General features: G+C 36.5%; 1 protein-coding gene across 3 annotated transcripts in view; it reads left to right on the top strand.

The window, feature by feature from the left end:
- The window catches only part of DTWD2 (DTW domain containing 2), a 161,447-nt gene that overhangs the window by 51,027 nt on the left and 89,245 nt on the right, over window positions 1-21,175 (top strand). Inside the window, exons 4-6 of one of the 3 annotated variants that reach the window (XM_063612943.1) lie at window positions 7,923-8,115; window positions 9,607-9,666; window positions 15,527-17,592. In XM_063612943.1, the coding sequence (XP_063469013.1) occupies window positions 7,923-8,115; window positions 9,607-9,666; window positions 15,527-15,601 (328 nt within the window). In that variant the 3' untranslated portion in view covers window positions 15,602-17,592. Of the gene's footprint in view, window positions 1-7,922; window positions 8,116-9,606; window positions 9,667-15,526; window positions 17,593-21,175 lie in introns of those variants that run through there. The other 2 variants (XM_055298764.2, XM_055298765.2) reach the window with 2 other exon arrangements.

Here is a 21,175-nt window from a genome sequence, read left to right as displayed (position 1 = left end):
TAACAGATTTTAAACCTTTTTGTTCATTCATATAAGCATAAATTTTTTTAAAAAATAAATTGAGATGGGGTCTTGCTGTGTTGACTAGGCTGGTCTCAAACTCCTGGCCTCAAGTGATCCTCTCACCTTGGCCTTCCAAAGTGCTAGGATTACAGATGTGAGCTACTGTACCTGGCCCATGCATATAAACATTTCAGCTATAAATAGATCTATAAATTTTTCCTTTTTTTTTTTTTTTTGAGGCAGGGTTTTGTTTTCCAGGCTTGAAGTACAGTGGCACACTCATAGCTCCCTGTAGCCTTGAACTCTTGGGCTCAATTAAAAGTTTTCTTTTGTAGAGACAGGGTCTTGCTATGTTGCCCAGGCTGGTCTCGAACTTCTGGCTGCAAAGCATCTTACCTACCTGCTTTGGCCTCCCAAAGTGCTGGGATTACAGGTGAGAGCCACGATTGCTGGCCAAGTTTCTCTTCTTAACCATTGCTTTATAAATCCCACCAATTCTGTTATATTGTGATTTTGGTTTGTTTAGTTCAAAATATTTTAAAATTACTCTTGTGATTTCTTCTTTCACACATGGATTGTTGAGGGGTGTGTCGCTTAATTTCCAAATATTTGGGGAAGTTTTAGATGTATCATGATTATGTTTATTTTGATTTCTACTCTTACTTGTTTATACTCTGTGATTTTAGGTTTAAAAATTTTATTGATACTTGTTTTGTGTTCTAGCATGTCACCTGTTTTTTGGTAAATATTCTATATGCACAAGAAAAGACTATATTCCTCAGTTGTCAGATGTAGTGTTACACAAATTATCAATTAGGTCAAGATGGTTGATAGTGTTATTCAAATATTCTGTATTTTGACTGATTTTATGAGCATGTTTTCTCTCAAATATCAAGGAAATTGTGTTAAAATCTCCAGCTATGATTAGGGATTTGTTTATTTTTACATTTTGTTCTTTTGGTTCCTGTTTGAAAACTCTTTAAGTAGGTGAATATGTATTTCGTATTATTATGTTTACTTGATGCACTAGTCCTTTTATCATTATTGTGTGTTGTTGGAAAAACTCTCATTTTTCCTCTGCTGTGGTGTCAATACCACAAACTTCAACACAGAAGACTTCTGTGACCCCCAGATATGTGAGGATTTCTCCCGACAAGCAAGCAAGCAAGCAGTCAATTTTGCAATAATACTAGTTGGGTGTCCTCCAGTTCAATTCTGACCCTGCCTACCTGGGGATAGTGTCACATCCCACAGGATGAGGGCTCAGTTCCCAAGACTTCCCCTTCCCCCCTTCAGACACCATTGGCAAGTCCGGCCCCAGGAACTTCTGACTGATCAGCTTCAAGGTGGGGCTTCCACAACTCTTGGTTTGGGTTCAGTTAATTAGAAACACTTAATGTTTACTAGTTTATGATAAAGGATATTACAAAGGGTACAGATGAGATACATAATGCAAGGTACAGAGAAAGGGGTGCAGAGCTTCCATGCCTTCCCTGGTGCACTACCCTCCGGGAATGGCCACATGTTCAGCTCTCTGAACCCTGTCTGCTTGGGTTTTTATTTAGACTTCATTATTCAGGCGTGATTGATTAAGCCATTGGCCACTGGTGATCAACTTGACCTTTAGCCTCTCTCCTTCCCCTTAGTCTTTCCAGTGACTAATCCCACCCTGGAGCGTCAGTCAATATTAGCAAACAAAAAAAACAACACTTTGGAGATTCTAAGGATTTTAGGAGTTGTATGCCAGGAAACGGAAAGAAGACCAAATATATATTTCACAATATCACAGATGTCTGTCTTTATCTCTGGTAATACTCTTTGTCTTAAAGTCTGCTATGTGTGGGTGCTAGTGTTTATATGGTATGGGTCTTGGTTTTTAAATTTAAGCAGAAATTTAAACAATCTCTGCTGTTTAATTGGAGAGTTTATTTCATTTCCCTGGATGTAATTATTGATTTGTTTTCTTTTACATTACCAGTGAATACCATAGTGATATTTGTCCTCTGTTAGTCTTATCAGTTATTTGATCTTTTGTTCCTCTTGTATGTCTTTCTTCTGGGTTACCAAGTTTTTCCTGGCATTCCATTCTATGTCTTTGTTGGCTTTTTAGGTATGCCTTTTGTGGTTAGTCTTTGGATTATACTATGTATTCTTACTTTATCACTGTTTACCTTGAATTGATAATGTTATACGTTAAGTATATAACATAAGAACCTTATAAAAATATAATTCCATGCAATCTCTTTCTATTTTTTGTGTTATTGTTTTCATGTATTTTACTTTTAGATAGTAAGGGAAACTGGGTGTAGTGTTTATAGGAATTCTCTGTACCATTTTTGCAATAATTCTGTAAATCTAAAGCAGTTATTTAGATATTCTTTGCTTTTTTTTTTTTTTTAATGGAGACAAGTTCTCACTATGTTGCCCAGGCCAGTCTTAAACTCCTGGGCTCAAGGGATCCACCTGCTTTGGCCTCCCAAAGTGCTGGGATTACAGATGTGAGCCACTGTGCCCGGTCCTTTTTACTTTTTATCAGTGTTTTTTAGTGTTTCACATACAGGTACTTTACATATTTTAATAGATTCACACCTAAGAATTTCATTTTTGGAGGGCTATTTTAATGGTATTTAAAACAATTACAAATGTGAATTTTTCGTTGCTGGTATGTGGGAAAGCAATTGACTTTTGTATATTAACCTTATATCTTGTGACCTTGCTGTACTTATTTACTTGTTCTTGGAGGTTATTTTTATTTATTTATTTGTTTATTTTGGTCTGTTCCCTGGACTTTTCTACATAGATGATTAGGTCATCTGAGGAGTATATATGGTTTTATTTCATCTCTCTAGTTTGTATATCTTTAGTTCCCTTTTCTTATTTCAATAGCTAGGGATTGAATAGCAGTGGTGAGAGGATATACTTGTTTTGTTCTCAGTCTTAGAGAACTATTACGTATAATGCTAGCTATAGGTATTTTGCCAATGTTCTTTATTAAATAGAGGACATTCTCCCCTATTCCTAGTTTGTGGAGAGTTTTTATCATGAGTAGACTTTGGGTTTTGTCAAATGCGTTTTCTTTGTGAAGAAACTTTGATGTTTCTTCTTTAGTCCATTGATGTGAGTGATTACATTTATTGATTTTGAATGTTAAACCAACCTTCCATCCCTGTAATAAATCTGATTTGTGATGGTAGATAACTTTTTGTGCATCATTGGATTTAATTTGCTGATATTTTGTTGAGAATTTTTGCCTTTATGTTCATAAGGGATATTAATCTGTAGTTTTCCTTTCTTGTAATGCCTTTATTTGGTTTTGATATGAGGGTAATGCTGGCCTTATAGAACGAATTAGGCAATGTTCTGTCTGTTTTTAGTATCTGGAAGAGATTGTAGAGAATTGATACCATTTCTTCCTGAAATGTTTGAGAGAATTCACTGCTGAAACCACCTGGGCCTGGTGATTTCTTTTTTAGAAGATTATTAATTATTGATTCAATTTCTTTAATAGACTTAGAGCTTTTCGGTTTTCCTATTTCTCCTTGTGTGAGTTTCGATAGTTTGTTTTTCAAGGAATTAGTTAATTTCCTCCTAACTATGAAATTTGTGGCCACTGAGTTTTTTGTAGTGTTTATTATTTTCTTAATGACTATGGAATCAGTAATGATCACCGTTTTTATTTCTGATATCGGTAATTGTGTCTTTGCTCTTTTTTTTTTAATTACCTCAGGTGTAGTTTTATCAATTTACTTGATCTTTTCAAAGAACCACTGTATTAGTTGGCTAGGACTGCCATAATAAAATACCACATACTGGGTGGCCAAAGAGAAGTTTATTTTCCACAGTTCTTGAGTTTAGAACTCCAAGATCAAGAGGCCAGTAGATTTGGTTTCTCCTGAGGCCTCTCCTTGGCTTACAGTTGGTTGCCCTCTCATTGCCTGTTCATATGGTTGTCCCTGTGAACAGGTGTGCCCCTGCCATCTCTTCTTTTGTGTCCAAATTTCCTCTTCTTATAATCATACCAGTTAGATTAGAATAGGGACCACCCTAATGGCTTCATTTTAGCTTAATCACCTCTTTAAAGGTGATTTATCTATCTCTAAATACCATCATATTCTGAGCTACTAGGGGTTAGGACTTCAACATATGAATTTTGGGGAGGACACAATTCCTTCTATAACAATCAGCTTTTGATTTCATTGATTTTTTTCTGTTGTCTTCCTATTTTGAACTTCATTGATTTCCATCTTAGGTTTTACTCTTTCTTTTCTTTTTATAGTGCTTGCTTTAGACTTAAATTGCTATTCTTTCTCTAGCTTTTTTTTTTTTTTTTTTTTTTTTTAATTTTTTTGTCAAGACAGAGTCTTGCTACATTGCTCAGGCTGGTCTTGAGCTCCTGGCCACAAGCGACCCTCCTGCCTCTGGGATTTGAGGCACGAGCCACCATGCATGGCCCTATCTAGCTTTTGTTGTTGTTGTTGTTTTTGTTGTTGTTGTGTTTTTAAGGAGGAAGCTCAGACTGTTGATTTTCAGGTCTTTCCTCTTTCCCATTGTGCATTTTAATGCTGTGAATATCCCTCTAAGCAGTGCTTTTGCTGCTTCCCACACATTTTGATAAGTTGTATTTTCATTTTCGTTTAGTTCAAAATATTTAAAAATTTCCCTTGGGACTTATCTCTTGACCCGTGGTTTATTTAGAAGTATGTTGTTTAATCTCCAATGTTGTGGAGTTTTCCATCAAGTTTTCTGGCTCTAATTTAATTCCATTGTAGTCTGACAGCATACTTTGTATGATTTCTATTTTAAATTTGTCAGGGTATGTTTTATGGCCCAGAATGTGGTCTGTTTTGGTGAGTGTTTCATGTGAACTTGAGAAGAATGTGTATTTTGTTGTTGGTGGACTATTCTATAAATATGAATTAGATCATGTTGATTGATAATGCTGTTCAGGCCAACAATATCCTTACTGATTTTTTATCTGCTTGATCTACCAGTTACTGACAAGGTTGTACTGAAATTTCCAACTGTATTACTGTATTTGTCTATTTCTCTTTTCAGTTCTATTGGTTTTTGCCTTACATGTTGTGAACAGTGAATTGTTAAGTACATACATGTTAAAAGATTGTTACATCTTCTTGGAGAATTGACTCTTTTGTTATTATGTAATGCCTCTCATCATCCTGGTAAGTTTACTTCTGATGTCTGCTTTGTCTGTAGTTAATATGGCTATTGCAGACTGCAGTTACCTTGTTTCTTTTTTTTTTTTTTTTTTTTTTAAGACAAGGTCTCGTTCTGTTGCCCAAGCTTGAGTGTAGTGGCACAATCATGGTTCACTCACTGCAGCCTTGACCTCCCAGGCTCAAGCGATTCTCCTGCCTCCGCCTCCCGAGTAGCTGGGGCCATAGGTGCACGCCACCATGCTCGGCTAATTTTTAAATATTTTTGGAGAGATGGGAGTCTCACTGTGTTGCCTAGACTGATGTTGAACTCTTGGGCTCAAGCAGTGTTCCTGCCTCGGCCTCCCAAAGTGCTGGGATTACAGGGGTGAGCCACTGCGTGGCCTGGAATTATCTTTTGACTAGTATTATCATATATCTTTATCACCCCCCCCTTTTTTTGAAAGGGCTTTATTGAGATGTAATTCACCTACCATTTAATTTACCAATTTAAAATGTACAAATTAATTGGTTTCTAGTATATCCAAAGATATTTGCAGCCATCACCAGTCAATTTAAAATATGTCATCACCTCAAAAAGAAACCCTCTACCTTTAACTGTCACCTACCTATCCCTATGCCCTCCATCCTCTCCAACTCCCTGTGCCTTCCCAGTCCTAAGCAAACACTAGTCTACTCTGTGTTTCTATTGATTTTCCTATTTGTTATCCATATTTGATATCTGATATTCCATATAAATGAAATAATATATTTGGACTTTTGTGACTGGCTTCTTTCACTTAGCCTAATGTTTTCAAGGTTGTAGCATGTATTTTGTAACATATATTAGTACTTAATTTCTTTTTGTGGTTAAATAATAGGTACAAAAAAGCTATGGTAAGTAATTTCCCTTGAGGGAAAGGCCTTTGTTATGGAGAATGCTGTGGGCTATTTCAAGATGGTTACTTTTTTTTTTTTTCCTCTGGTTTTTGGAGTGTTTGCCCTGGGGCCTCAATTCTCTGATGAATCTAAGAAAAGTTGTTAATTTTCAGTTTGTTAGCATTTTTCTTGTGAAGATGGGCTTGATGACTTTCAAAGTCTTTATTTCTGAGCTGAATTTGGAAGTCCAGATTATATTTCAAAGAAAAATCATAATTTGTCTCCTTTCCCCTTAATAGCATTTTGTTTTGTTTTTTGCTTGTGGGCAAAGGGTGTCTCATTCATTGTTTTATCTCCAGTACCAAAAAGCTTTGACACATTTTTGAATGAATGTTGAATCAACTAACTCTGTAACTGAACTGGATGATGGTGTAGGGGCCAAGGGAAACGTTCCTCTTCACCCTCTGAAGGTCTGCTGAAAACCATCTGACAAAAGGCAAATTAAAGGGAGAAAAGGCATACAAATTTATTAACGTGTAAGGGAGTCTTATGAAATATAAGAACTCAAAGAAATGGCCAGATGGTTGGTGCTTTTATGTCATCTTGAGGTTTACAGAAAGAATAGGGGCTTAGAGCATGGCAAAGCTGTTTATTATGGCAAAAACATCTGGGACGGGGAGAAGAGGAGGCCTGGCTGGCAAAAGTGGTCTTGTTATGCAAGTGAAACTGCACTGATAGCAGCCTTCATAGAGAATACAGGGTAAATATTTCTTTCAGACCATTAAGGTTGTCAGACTTTCAGTTATTATTTCCTAGATCTGGACAAGGGAAGGTCCTCAGAGAAAGCCTGGCTGCCATGTGTTTTTCTCTACAGATGGAACAGCTTTTCAAGGCTGCTGCTGTTTGCAAGCCCTCTAAACAGCTGTCTCAACATATGTCAAATAAGTATATTTTGAAGTGAAATATTTTGGTTTCCTTCAATAGATAATATACAGTGTTATAAGAAAAACTTCAGCCAAATTAAATTTAAAGGAATTTAATTGAGCAATGAACAATTTGTGAATCGGGCAGCCCCCAGAATCACAGCAGATTCAGAGAGACTCCAGGGATGCCTCGTGGTCAGAACAAATTTGTGGACAAAAAGAAAAAAAAAAGGGAAGTGACGTACAGAAATCAGCAATGAGGTACAGAAACAGCTGGATTGGTTACAGGTTGGGGTGTACCTTATTTGAACACAGTTTGAACACTTAGCGGTCTGTGAGTGGCCAAGACTCAGCCATTGTTAACAGGTGGATACTCCTAAATTAGGTTTTCAATCTTGTCTATTAAGATAGGTTACGGTTCATCCACAAGGACTCAAATATAGAAGTATGGAGTCCTTTTCAGGCCATATTTAGTTGGCTTTAACAAAGGTGAATTTGAGCATGTGGCTTGCCTGTGCAACCTTACTTCTCTTTATGGTTCTTCCATTGCTACTAGATTTTGCCTTGGGATTGTTAGGATTGTTTGTGCTAGGATTGTTAGGCAGTGCCAGTTGTTTACTTTGATAAAGTGGATCAGATTACACAAGAAGTATTAGTGAGGAAAGGAAGAATTCTTTGGAAGGGCTAAGGTTATGTCACTGGCAGTTGGACAGAAAAGCTTTAATAGAGAAGAATAGTGAGGACTGGAAAGCCTAGAGGAGAGTGGCAGAATTGTGGTGACTACATCCGTAGAGAGTACACAAAATTTTGAGTCTTTTTAATTCATACTTTGTAAAGTAATACCTATATTTGATTAGACAAATGACTAGATATAGGGAAACTTTTATTAGGAAATTCAATAAGCATAATAAAATCTTTTTTCCTCACAAGCTAATAAAAATATATTTTTAAAAAACTTTTTCAGAGATCCTGAACTTTCAACTGTTTGCCGGAAGTCTGGTACATTAATATTATATCCAGGGGCTGAAGCTGCTAATTTGGAAGAATTTATATTAGATTCTCCTGTTTATCCTTCTACAATCATCATCATTGATGGTACATGGAGCCAGGCTAAGGATATTTTCTATAAGAACTCCTTGTTCCGACATCCCAAACAGGTAAACTAGTAATTTTAACAGAGAATAAATATAAATGTATAATTAGGTATATTGTGTATGTTTTCTGTGAAGGGATACACATACATTTTTATATATGAATTTGGTGGTATTTCTATGTGTGAATATATAGTACCTAGATATACGTATGCTTATGTTTATGAGTTTGAATATGTATATATTTTGAATATATATATATATAAAATTACAAATTTGTCATTTTTTCTCTCCTACTGCCAAATTTTACTGTAGTTGAGGCATGTGGCTATATTAAGAGTCTCTTAGACATTTAATCAGAGAAGTCTAAGGATTTTTATATGTATTAATGTGTTTTAAGAAGCATTATCTTATTTAAATACTATTATTTGGTTACTGAATTACCTAGTTCTTACTAGGAATGACTAAGTTTTTATTAAATACTTTTTGTCATTTCTTATTACAGTTATATGGTTTATTCTTCAGTTTTTTGATGTAATTAATTATGAAGACACCTTTCTTAATATTGGTCCGTTCTTATATTCCTATAATGGACTCGACTGAGTAAACTATTAAACATTTTTGATATATTGCTGAAAATTATATTTTATTTAGTGGCGTTGAATTATGTGTATTTTTGGTCCACTGTCAGGTTTGGGTATTAAGATAATGTTAAGTTCCAAAGTAAATTGGAGAGATTTTAATATTTTTCTATGACCTGGAATAGTTTAAATAATACTAGAATTCCTTGCACCTTAGAAATTAGATGGAACTCACTGGTGAAATCACTTGGTTCTGTTCTCTTTAGAAATGGTAGCTTTTAAATCCTTCTTTCAGACTCTTCTAAGGAAATTATTCAAGCTTTCTACTTCTGTTTAGATCAGTTTTTAATAACTTTTATATTTCTCTAGAGAATTATCTCTTTTCTCTAAGTTAGCAGATTGGTTGCCATATACTTATATACAGTCTTAATTATTTTAATTACTCAGGAATGCATTTTTTCTTGTTTTTAATCATACACACACAGACGTAGACACACACACACACATACACAAACGTTCTTTACACAAACAGATTCAAAAGAGGTTTCTCTATTTTATAGAGCTTTTAAAAGTATAAGCTTTTAGGTTGTTTATATTGGCTATTATAGTTTATTTTTATTTCATCACATTGAACTTTTTTCTTGACCAATTTTATATTTCATCTTTTTGGGCTTATTTTCTTCCATTATTCTTCTGATTTTATAAGATTTTTACTAAGAGTACTTCTGTAGACTGAATTGTGTTCCCTGTCCTCCCCCGACCCCATGCATATATTGGAGCCCTAACTTCCAGTATAATGGTATTTGGAGATGGGACCTATGGGAGGTGATTAGATTATGAAGGCAGAGCCCTCATAATGGGATTAGTACCTTTAGAAGAAGAGACATGAGAGGTATTTCCTTTTTGTTCTCTCTGTCTCTCTGTCTCTCTATCTCTCTCTCTCTTTCTCTGTCTCTCTCTGCATGTGAGGACACAGCAAGAAGACTTCCATTTGCAAGCCAGGAAGAGAGCTCTCACCAGGACCGTGACCATGCAGGTGCTCTGATTCAGACTTCCCAGCTTCTAGAACTGTGAGAAATGAATGTTACAACAGACTAAGCTGACTAAAACAAGTACTAAATTTCTTTATTAAGATTTCTGAGTTTTGCTAGGCTTGGTGGCTTGTACCTATAACTCCAGCTACTTGTGAGGCTGAGGTGGGAGGATCACTTGAGCCCAGGAGTTTGAGGTTACAGTGAGCTGTGATTATGCCACTGCACTCCAGCCTGGGTGCCAGAGAGAGACCCTGTCTCTAAAAAAAAAAATCACTTTCTTTTTTGAACAAAAGGGGCGAGATGGATGCAATATTTCTGCTAGTATAACTGTCACTGTATCCCCTCATTTTGGGTTGAAGTGTTCTTTTATCAGTAACGTTGATATAAGTTGTTTTGATTTCTTTCTACCCATGGATTATCAATGAATTCTTTTTTTTTAAATTTCAATAGCTTTTGGGGTACAAGTGGTTGTTGGTTACATGGATGAATTCTGTAGTGGTGAATTCTGAGATTTTAGTGCACCCGTCACCTGAGCAGTGTACACTGTACCGAATATTTAGTCTTTTAGTCCTCAGCTCCCCCTTCCACCCAGAGTCCCCAAAATTTATTATGTACATCTTTGCATCCTCATAGCTTAGCTCCCACTTATAAGTGAGAACATAATGGAATTTGGTTTTCCATTCCTGGGTTACTTCACTTAGAATAATGGCCTCCAGTTCCATCCAAGTTGCTGCAAAAGGAACTTAGTTTGTTCATTTTTATGGCTGAGTAGTATTCCGTGGTATATATATACTACATTTTTCTTTGTCTACTCATTGGTTGATGGGCACTTAGATTGGTTCCATGTCTTTGCAATTGTGAATCGTGCTGCTGTAAACATGCCTGTGCGTGTGTCTTTTTTTTTCTTTTTAAATTGAAATGAGGTCTCACTGTGTTGTCCAGGCTGGCCTTGAACTCCTGGGCTTAAGTGATCCTCTCCCTACCTTGGCTTCCCAAAGTGCTAGGGTTGCAATCATGAGGCATCACACTTTGTTTATGTGTCTTTTTCATATAATGACTTATTTTCCTTTGGGTAAATACCCAGTAGTGGGATTGCTTGACTGAACGGTAGATCTACTTTTAGTTCTTTTTTTTTTTTTGAGATGGAGTCTCACTTTGTTGCCCAGGCTGGAGTGCAGTGGCGCGATCTCGGCTCACTGCCAGCTCCGCCTCCCGGGTTCACGCCATTCTCTTGCCTCAGCCTCCTGAGTAGCTGGGACTACAGATGCCCACCACCGTGCCCGGCTAATTTTTTGTATTTTTAGTAGAGACAGGGTTTCACTGTGTTAGCCAGGATGGTCTCGATCTCCTGACTTTGTGATCCACCCGCCTTGGCCTCCCAAAGTGCTGGAATTACAGGCGAGAGCTACCGTGCCTGGCCTACTTTTAGTTCTTTAAGGAATCTCCATACTGTCAATGAGTTCTTAATTCTTAAGTGTTTGAACACTTTTCATCATTATTTTACTTTTATTTCTGATTTTTGGAATCATGATAAAAGAGCATTACTCACACTATTTTGAATAAGTTTATGATTTCTGTGTGAATAGTTACCTGGTAGATTTTTGTTCATGTTCTATTACCATAAAAATGTACATTCTCTATTTAGGGATGTAAACATTCATACTATTGCTTTTAAGTTTGTTAATTGTATTTTTCTTTATGTTTTTATTTTTTGGTATACTTGGACTGTTTGATACTGAAAAAGGATTATGAAAAGTTTTAGTGCTTATGTGTTTTTAATGATGTTATCCCTGCATTCCCAGTAGTTTTTGTGTTATCTGCTCTGTTGTTGGGTGCATACAAGCCATGCACTTAGTGAAAAATAACAATGGAACCCTGACTTCTGAGGTTTTAAACTTAAATTCTTTATAGTTTTATTCCCTTTGACCAAAACACAGACATCGTTTTTAGATGAGACTAAAATATGTAACACAATTCTAAAAAATAGCTAATGCATTGAGTGCTTTGATGGAGCAGGCTCAATTCCAAATGTTTTACATGTATTTACATGTATTATCTTTCCCCAAATCCCATGAGGTAATAAGTATTGGTATCTTAGATAACAGATGAGGAAACCAAAGTACAGAGACATTAAATAACTTGCTTTAGATCTCATAACTATTTCACAGCATAGCCGCAACTTGAACTCATCTTGTTAGAGCTGAAGCCAGTAGTCTCAACCACAGTGGTATAGTGTTTCTAAATGGAAAACTTCGATTCAGGATATTTACATAGAATAGCTTTAGATTTCTCTGACTTCCTAAATATTCATTGATATTTGTTGTCTTCCACATAACAACGAGTTTATGTCTAACTCATAAAAGGCATGGATACTGTTAGATTGTGGCATATCCCAGATAAAATTTTACGTTCACATTACATTTAAATATCACCCAATATACAGAGAAAGTTTAACAAAAGTGTTACATCTGTAAAACATTTTAGTCTAAATATTTGAAAAAAAATTTTTTCCTGCATATGTTATGTCTACATCTTTAATCTTTTGTTTTGTGGTAACTACACAGCTATCACAGAGATGAAGCACATAGTCACGTTAAAAAGGTTAAAATCTATTTCAAAAGACAAAATTCATCAGAATTGTTCTCTCATTTAAATTGAGCAGCAGATCAGGAAATATATAAATAATTTCTCAGTTCTACTATACTATACATTTCTATCACCTTCTCCTTTTTTTGTTTTTTCAAACCAGAAGCAAATGCAGGTGGATATTTAAACTTGAGATAGGTAATGCTTTACAGCCATAGGATAAAAGCAAAAATACTTCATGGAAACATCGGACAGATTTGATTACATCATGCGAAATATCACATAGACTCAAGTGAAAAGGCAAATGGCTTTCTGAAGAACTATCAAATAAGATAAAGACCTCATAAGCTTAGAATTAGTAGAAATGAATAAGGTAAACGTGAAAATCTAAATAAAAAGGCCAAAGATATGAAAAAAAGTTCACAAGATAGAAAATAAATGTTCTTATAAAAATCATCATTTACCCTATTAATCATATGACAAGATCCTAAGTTGTAAACTTTTATGAAATAACTTGAAATTTACAGAAAAGTTTCAAGAATAATACTAAGTACCCTTGAATACACTAATCCAGATTCCTCAAGCATTAACATACCATATTTGCCTTACTCTCCCTTTATGTATATATGTATGTATGTGTATAATTATGTTTTTCTGAATCATTTGAGAGCAAGGAATAGATATCCAGATTTGACTATTTCCCTTTTTTTTTTTTTTTTTTTGAGTTGGAGGCTTGCTCTGTTTCCCAGGCTGGAGTGCAGTGGCACAATCTCAGCTCACTGCAACCTCTGCCTCTTGGGTTCCAGCGATTCTCCTGTCTCAGCCTCCCGAGTAGCTGGGACTATAGGTGCACACCACCATGCCCAGCTAATTTTTGTACTTTTTAGTAAAGAAAGGGTTTCACATATTGGCCAGGCTGGTCTTGAACTCCTGACCTCAAGTGATCCACCCGCCTTGGCCTCCCAAAGTGCTGGGATAACAGGCGTGAGCCACCACATCCGGCGAGATTTCACTTTTTTGAAATTGATGTTTTGCTAGCACTAGGCCAGCAAGATGGTCTTTTCCTAAATAGTTGTAGGAAATAAAAAAAAAAAGTAATTAAAAACCTCACCCAATATATAAAAACCCAAATGTTACATATCTTGGTACAGTCTCGTCTAAATATACTTAAGAAATATGGATTATCTTAGAATTAATATTATTTATGGAATTTTAGAGTCTCATGTACCAAGCCCAAATATGAGTATGGCTTGATCAGACAAAATGCTTTTGGAACTTGTTGCACAAAAACAATGAAATCTGTATATTTACTCCTTTAAAATATATATATATATATATATATATATATATATATATATACAGATAAATAGAGAAATTGAGTTGAGAAAGGTATTGATTTTTTAAAGTATATGCTTATTTTTAGACATCTATAAAATTGTAAAATGATAGTGGCAATTGTAGTGATTTTATGATGAATTCTAAACTACCTTATGTAACACTAAAAGTTTTTTTTTAAATATATTTTTAAATTCTTGAAAAATTGCCTGTTCACATTTTTAGTATATTGCAAGATTTAGTTAATTAGTAACCCTGTTCCCCAGCTTTTCTGGATGAAGATAAATTCATTTAATTACATAATAGACTTTCCTAGGGGCCTGCCTTAGTAGATGGATACAAATAAGTTAACATGCCCCTTTCATGGGTAACTGACAGAATTTCGACCCACACTAACTTAAGGACATATATAGATCATGTACCGGTGAGGTTCAGAGTGAGTAGGAGTGGCTTCAGGCTTTGCTGGATCTGATTCTCAGGCAGTTCTGTTTTTGGGGTATGCTTCTCTTTGTTTTGATATGATTTTCTCTTATGAATGGACTTCTTTCCTGTACTGGAAATGATCTGTAGGAAGCAGGAGATTAATATCCTCCTGGTAGGAGATACTTCCAGTATGATATGACATGCTCAGTAGCTAAACTGCTGATAAACAGGTGTGTGAGACCTGGGCCTGTTAGAGGAGTTCACCGCCCCTGTCTGTTGGTCTGCCCTCTGCCTTTTTGGAAGACTCTTGAGAATCAACCAGAGGAGTTTTCCTGGAGGTCCCAGGTAGGGGAGGGATACAGAATCTGTGTCTTCTGACTAGTGTGAAGCCACACTGGGCTGCAGAAGCCAGTCTTCCCAGCAATTATGACAGTTCTTGAATTTTTTTAGAATTTTTTATGCCCTTCCGAAGCATTTAAGTGTTGTCTAACATGTTCTAGTGTCTGTCTGAGGTGGCTTAGAAAAGCAGGAACAAAACTTCTAGTATTCAGAGTCAGGCTGTTACTGGTGGAAGAGATCCAAGTTACCCTGAGTTACCAGCAGCACATCTGTGCGGGTCTGCAGCAACTTCAGTCCTTGCCTCCTCAGAAGAAAGACATTGAAGGACATAAAGCAGGAAAAGAGACCGAGGCACGTTTCAGAGTAGGAGTCGAAGTTTATTTAAAAGGCTTTAGAACAGAAAAGAAAGGAAAGCTTACTTGGAAGAGATCCAAGAGGGTGCCTGACGGTCAAAGAGAATGTTTAACCTTGATCCTAGGGCTTTATAGGCTCACCTCTTTCCCATGATTCTTCCGTTAGGGTGGGCTTCCCACATGCGCAGTGCCTCCCTTACCCTTGGAGCTCATGCAGTGTGTTTAGCAAGTTGCATACATGTCTGTCTGAGGCTTTCTTCCCTTTTTTCCGGTGGTGTATACCTGGAAGGTCATGTTTTGCCTTTTTGTCTCTTAGTGAGCATGCCCAGGAAGTTTTTTCTCCCTGGCATCTGCATTCAACTAACACTTTAATGTTAGTAGCTGTGGATCATCAGGAAATGGCCTTGCTCTGGCGCCCTGAATGAGCTGCCAAATTATCATTTTTAGAGGGGGCAGTGTGATAATTGTCAAACCTCACCTGATATTCCTAGTGGGTAGCGGGAGAGCTCTCTCCTGCCCTGCTCTTGCCTGTCTAACTACCTGTAACAGGGTGAGAATGAGGTACAATTTATAAGGTGAAGTAAGGTGAAATTTCATTTCAGTGTTTCCAAAACCATGATTATCATTTCACTGAAATGAAATTTTCCCAGTGTTATAAATTGCCTATTAAAAAAAAGCTTATTGAATGCCTACCGGGCAGTATATACCAGGCAATGTGCTGGTTAGAAAAAAGAATAAGAATAAAAACTTTTGAGGAGTTCTCAAAGAAGAAAAATAACCTCTTAGTTTTATTTATGCTAACAGAAAGATGGTTTCTCTTTCCCAGAGTAGAATCCTGGATGGCCCTTTTATTAAGGTTGGGGTGGAGAGTGATACCGTTATTGACAAGAAGACTGCATGAATTAGGAAGTTCCTCAGAGGACATGGGCTGTTGTTTTCAGAAGGATGATTTAAAAACCAGGAAGAAGTTGAATCTCTGAATAGACCAATAACAGGCTCTGAAATTGTGGCAATAATCAATAGCTTACCAACCAAAAAGAGTCCAGGACCTGATGGATTCATAGCCGAATTCTACCAGAGGTACAAGGAGGAGCTGGTACCATTCCTTCTGAAACTATTCCAATCGATAGAAAAAGAGGGAATCCTCCCTAACACATTTTATGAAGCCAGCATCGTCCTGATACCAAAGCCTGGCAGAGACATAACCAAAAAAGAGAATTTCAGACCAATATCCTTGATGAACATTGGTGCAAAAATCCTCAATAAAATACTGGCAAACCGAATCCAGCAGCACATCAAAAAGCTTATACACCATGATCAAGTGGGCTTCATCCCTGAGATGCAAGGCTGGTTCAACATACGCAAATAGATAAATGTAATCCAGCATATAAACAGAACCAAAGACAAAAACCACATGATTATCTCAATAGATGCAGAAAAGGCCTTTGACAAAATTCAACAACCCTTCATGCTAAAAACTCTCAATAAATTAGGTATTGATGGGACGTATCTGAAAATAATAAGAGCTATCTATGACAAACCCACAGCCAATATCATACTGAATGGGCAAAAACTGGAAGCATTCCCTTTGAAAACTGGCACAAGACAGGGATGCCCTCTCTCACCGCTCCTATTCAACATAGTGCTGGAAGTTCTGGCCAGGGCAATCAGGCAGGAGAAGGAAATAAAGGGTATTCAATTAGGAAAAGAGGAAGTCAAATTGTCCCTGTTTGCAGATGACATGATTGTATATCTAGAAAACCCCATCGTCTCAGCCCAAAATCTCCTTAAGCTGATAAGCAACTTCAGCAAAGTCTCAGGATACAAAATCAATGTACAAAAATCACAAGCATTCTTGTACACCAATAACAGACAAACAGAGAGCCAAATCATGAGTGAACTCCCATTCACAATGGCTTCAAAGAGAATAAAATGCCTGGGAATCCAACTTACAAGGGATGTGAAGGACCTCTTCAAGGAGAACTACAAACCACTGCTCAATGAAATAAAAGAGGATACAAACAAATGGAAGAACATTCCATGCTCATGGGTTGGAAGAATCAATATCATGAAAATGGCCATACTGCCCAAGGTAATTTATAGATTCAATGCCATCCCCATCAAGCTACCAATGACTTTCTTCACAGAATTGGAAAAAACTACTTTAAAGTTCATATGGAACCAAAAAAGAGCCTGCATTGCCAAGTCAATCCTAAGCCAAAAGAACAAAGCTGGAGGCATCACGCTACCTGACTTCAAACTATACTACAAGGCTATAGTAACCAAAACAGCATGGTACTGCTACCACAACAGAGACATAGATCAATGGAACAGAACAGAGCCCTCAGAAATGATGCCGCATATCTACAACTATCTGATCTTTGACAAACCTGACAAAAACAAGAAATGGGGAAAGGATTCCCTATTTAATAAATGGTGCTGGGAAAACTGGTTAGCCATATGTTGAAAGCTGAAACTGGATCCCTTCCTTACACCTTATACAAAAATTAATTCAAGATGGATTAAAGACTTAAATGTTAGACCTGAAACCATTAAAATCCTACAAGAAAACCTAGGCAATACCATTCAGGACATAGGTGTGGGCAAGGACTTCATGTCTAAAACACCAAAAGCAATGGCAACAAAAGCCAAAATTGACAAATGGGATCTAATTAAACTAAGGAACTTCTGCACAGCAAAAGAAACTACCATCAGAGTGAACAGGCAACCTACAGAATGGGAGAAAATTTTTGCAACCTACTCATCTGACAAAGGGCTAATATCCAGAATCTACAATGAATTCAAACAAATTTACAAGAAAAAAACAACCCCGTCAAAAAGTGGGCAAAGGACATGAACAGACACTTCTCAAAAGAAGACATTTATGCAGCCAAAAAACACATGAAAAAATGCTCATCATCACTGGCCATCAGAGAAATGCAAATCAAAACCACAGTGAGATACCATTTCACACCAGTTAGAATGGCCATCATTAAAAAGTCAGGAAACAACAGGTGCTGGAGAGGATGTGGAGAAATAGGAACACTTTTACACTGTGGGTGGGACTGTAAACTAGTTCAACCATTGTGGAAGTCAGTGTGGCGATTCCTCAGGGATCTACAACTAGAAATACCATTTGACCCAGCCATCCCACTACTGGGTATATACCCACAGGACTATAAATCATGCTGCTATAAAGACACATGCACCCGTATGTTTATTGCGGCACTATTCACAATAGCAAAGAGTTGGAACCAACCCAAATGTCCAACAACGATAGACTGGATTAAGAAAATGTGGCACATATACACCATGGAATACTATGCAGCCATAAAAATTGATGAGTTCATGTCCTTTGTAGGGACATGGATGAAACTGGAAAACATCATTCTCAGTAAACTATCGCAAGGACAAAAAACCAAACGCTGCATGTTCTCACTCATAGGTGGGAATTGAACAATGAGAACTCATGGACACAGGAAGGGGAACATCACACTCCGGGGACTGTTGTGGGGTGGGGGGAGGGGGGAGGGACAGCATTAGGAGATCTACCTAATGCTAAATGACGAGTTAATGGGTGCAGCACACCAACATGGCACATGGATACATATGTAACAAACCTGCACATTGTGCACATGTACCCTAAAACCTAAAGTATAAAAAAAAAAAAAAAAAAAGAATTCAGGTAGCTATACCTGCCTCCGGGGTTCAATGTGTAGAACCAGTGGGATGATATATGCAAATCACCTCTCATAGTACCTGGATCCAGGCAGGTACTCACTCGGCATAGGCATAATTCATGCTGACTAATGACAGTAAATAAAGGATTTTTTTTAACATCAAAAAAAAAAACAACAAAGTGTGACTAGGCAAACAAAAAACTCCCTATATACTATAGTCTACTATACATAGTTTATTTGTAAATATAGTCTTTTGCTAATTTTTTTTTTGTTTACTCAAGCGGCTCTTTATAAATGTTTTAACAATTGTCTCTTATAGTCTTGTCTACAAAGTAAAAATGTTAAAAGAATATTTAAATCAGTTTTTGCATAAGTTTCCCAAATCTGTAATGTTGTTTAAAGTAATTCGGTTTTATTTCTAAATGTAGTGTCATTTTTTCTTACTATGCCTTCAATATGCATATACCCCCACCCCTGTTTTTTGCATAGAATTATTATCACTTAGTTGATCCATTCAGTTTCTGTAATAGTGTAAAAATTTTGCTCTAAATATATGAGAGAAAAATGGCAGAAAGGAAACAAAAATCAGAATTAAAGTCCAGAGTGTTGTGTTTATAGAAGAAATATAGTTTTTTCCCCCCAATCATAACTAAGCATATGTGAACTTCATACTTATACAATTGAGGAATGAAAGAATTGTAATGCAAACCCATTAACTTGGCCTCCTTTTAATCTTGAATTCTAATATATCCAGACCATTTGGCAGTGAATCTCTTTCCCAGAGGAATTTTACACACAAGACCCTTGACATTTGCTAGGAATAAATCCAAGGTGAATATGGAAATGTTTGTAGAGGCTCCTGGCTTTCTTCATAAACATATTTCCATGGAGTAGTTGCATATCCTTTCTCTACTGCTGTTAAAATGTCCACTAAAGTTTAATTTCTCACTTGGTAAGCAGAGCGCTGCTGGGAGCACTCATTGGGTAAAACCTTTTTCTGAGAACTTTTTCTTGTGTCCACATAGAGCTCTTACAGACTGGTTTATGTTATATATCTGATCTATTGCCAAACACATCGTTATTCTTTTGATTTTATCCAAAACTTCAGTTTCTTAAATCCCTATCAGCCTTCAGAGTTGGTTTACGTTTTAACACAGTCTCATTGAGGTGTAGATTCTGAATAGGCTATTCTACTTACTGTTCGTTAAGTGACTTTTCTACTGTATCTTCCAGGAAATATGCTTTAAATTAGTGCCACGGCAAAATAATTTCATGTTTTGAAATGTCTTCCTCCTTTGGGGCAGAGCCAGAACCCTTGAGTGTTGAATTCAAAATGCCAATGGTCTAACAAATCAGTGATTTACTTTTTACTTTTTTTTTTCTTTGTCTTTCTTTTTTTTTTTTTTTTTTTTTAAGAGATGGGGTCTTGCTCTGTTGCCTAGACTGGAGTACACGGGTGTGATTATAGCTCACTGCAGCTTCCAACTCCTAGGCTCAAAGCAATCCACCCACCTCAGCCTCTGACCTCAGTGGTGGGACAGCAGGTGTGTACCACCACACCTGACTAATTTTTAAACACTTTTTTTCACAGAAGGGGTCTCGCCATGTTGCCTAGGCTGGTTTTGAACTCCTGGCTTCAAGCAATCCCCCTGCCTCAGCCTCTCAAGGGATTTACTTTTTTACCTTTGCATATTATTCGTAATTTTATTGGCAGAATATATCCACACCTCTGGATCGTTTTGGCTTCTGTTTTAGGGTGCTCACAGCTAGGAGGCTTGTCTCTGAGGTTGTAGATAGTATTTACAAATAGAACTTGAGTTAACTTGAAGGTACATTTGCTTCCGTTGAGTGTATGATTTTGTGTGATAGAATAGGATATAATAGGAACTATGATCTTCCTATATGCAAAAGGATAATTTAAAAAGGGTTATCAGAGATCTTGACATGGAATTCTCTGCCTCCATACTTCCATCCATTCTTTATTGAATTCTTCACTGTGAACTCACTTCTCTTACTGGGTTACATAGATAATTAGTGGCAGATATGAAACTTGAATCCAAGTTTACTAACCCAGGTCATGGAAAAAACAAAGAACGCTCCCCCATTTACTTTATGAATGTAGCATAATAATATCAAAAATTGGCAATAACACATAGATATAAACAGACTAATCTTATGAATATAGCTGTAATATTTCTAAGTAGTATCCTGGCCCACAAAATCTATCACTGTATAAAAGCATAATGTTTTGTGAGTTAGTACTATTTTTTATAGAAATACAATTTAGTTCAATATTTTTGAAATTGTGATTTCATTGATTGATGCTGAAGAAGAATTAGATAAAATCTACAGTACATTTTTAATTTAAAAATGCCTAATCAAAAAAGGATTAGGAAGATGTGCATTTTCTTAATCTATGCATTGAGACAAAATGAACTGTGTTTAAAGCAAAAGTTAATCTCTGCCCCCATTCCAGGTAACCTCACACCTGTACTTCCCTACCCATACCTTTAGATATTTAGTGTTAAAAGTATGTTGTGTTTGCTTCCAAAAGTTTTTCTGTGTTCGTATATACTACAATAATATGTATTCACAGATATAGTATTCTTTATCTCTTTTTTTAAAAAAGAAACAGGATGACAGTGTAATATATATGATAGCCCAGTTTTCCTTTTCATGGGAGCATTCCTTGAAATTAATGTATGTAGGTATGTCTTAGTTGGCTTGGGCTCTTTGTTTTTTCAGGGTGTTATAACAAAATACCAAAGACTGAGTGGCTGAAACCAGCCGTCCCC

This window comes from Symphalangus syndactylus, chromosome 11, assembly GCF_028878055.3.
Source record: "Symphalangus syndactylus isolate Jambi chromosome 11, NHGRI_mSymSyn1-v2.1_pri, whole genome shotgun sequence".
NCBI lineage: Eukaryota > Metazoa > Chordata > Mammalia > Primates > Hylobatidae > Symphalangus > Symphalangus syndactylus.
The sequence above is the reverse complement of the archived record's forward strand: the minus strand, read 5'-3'. Positions and strand labels throughout refer to the sequence as shown.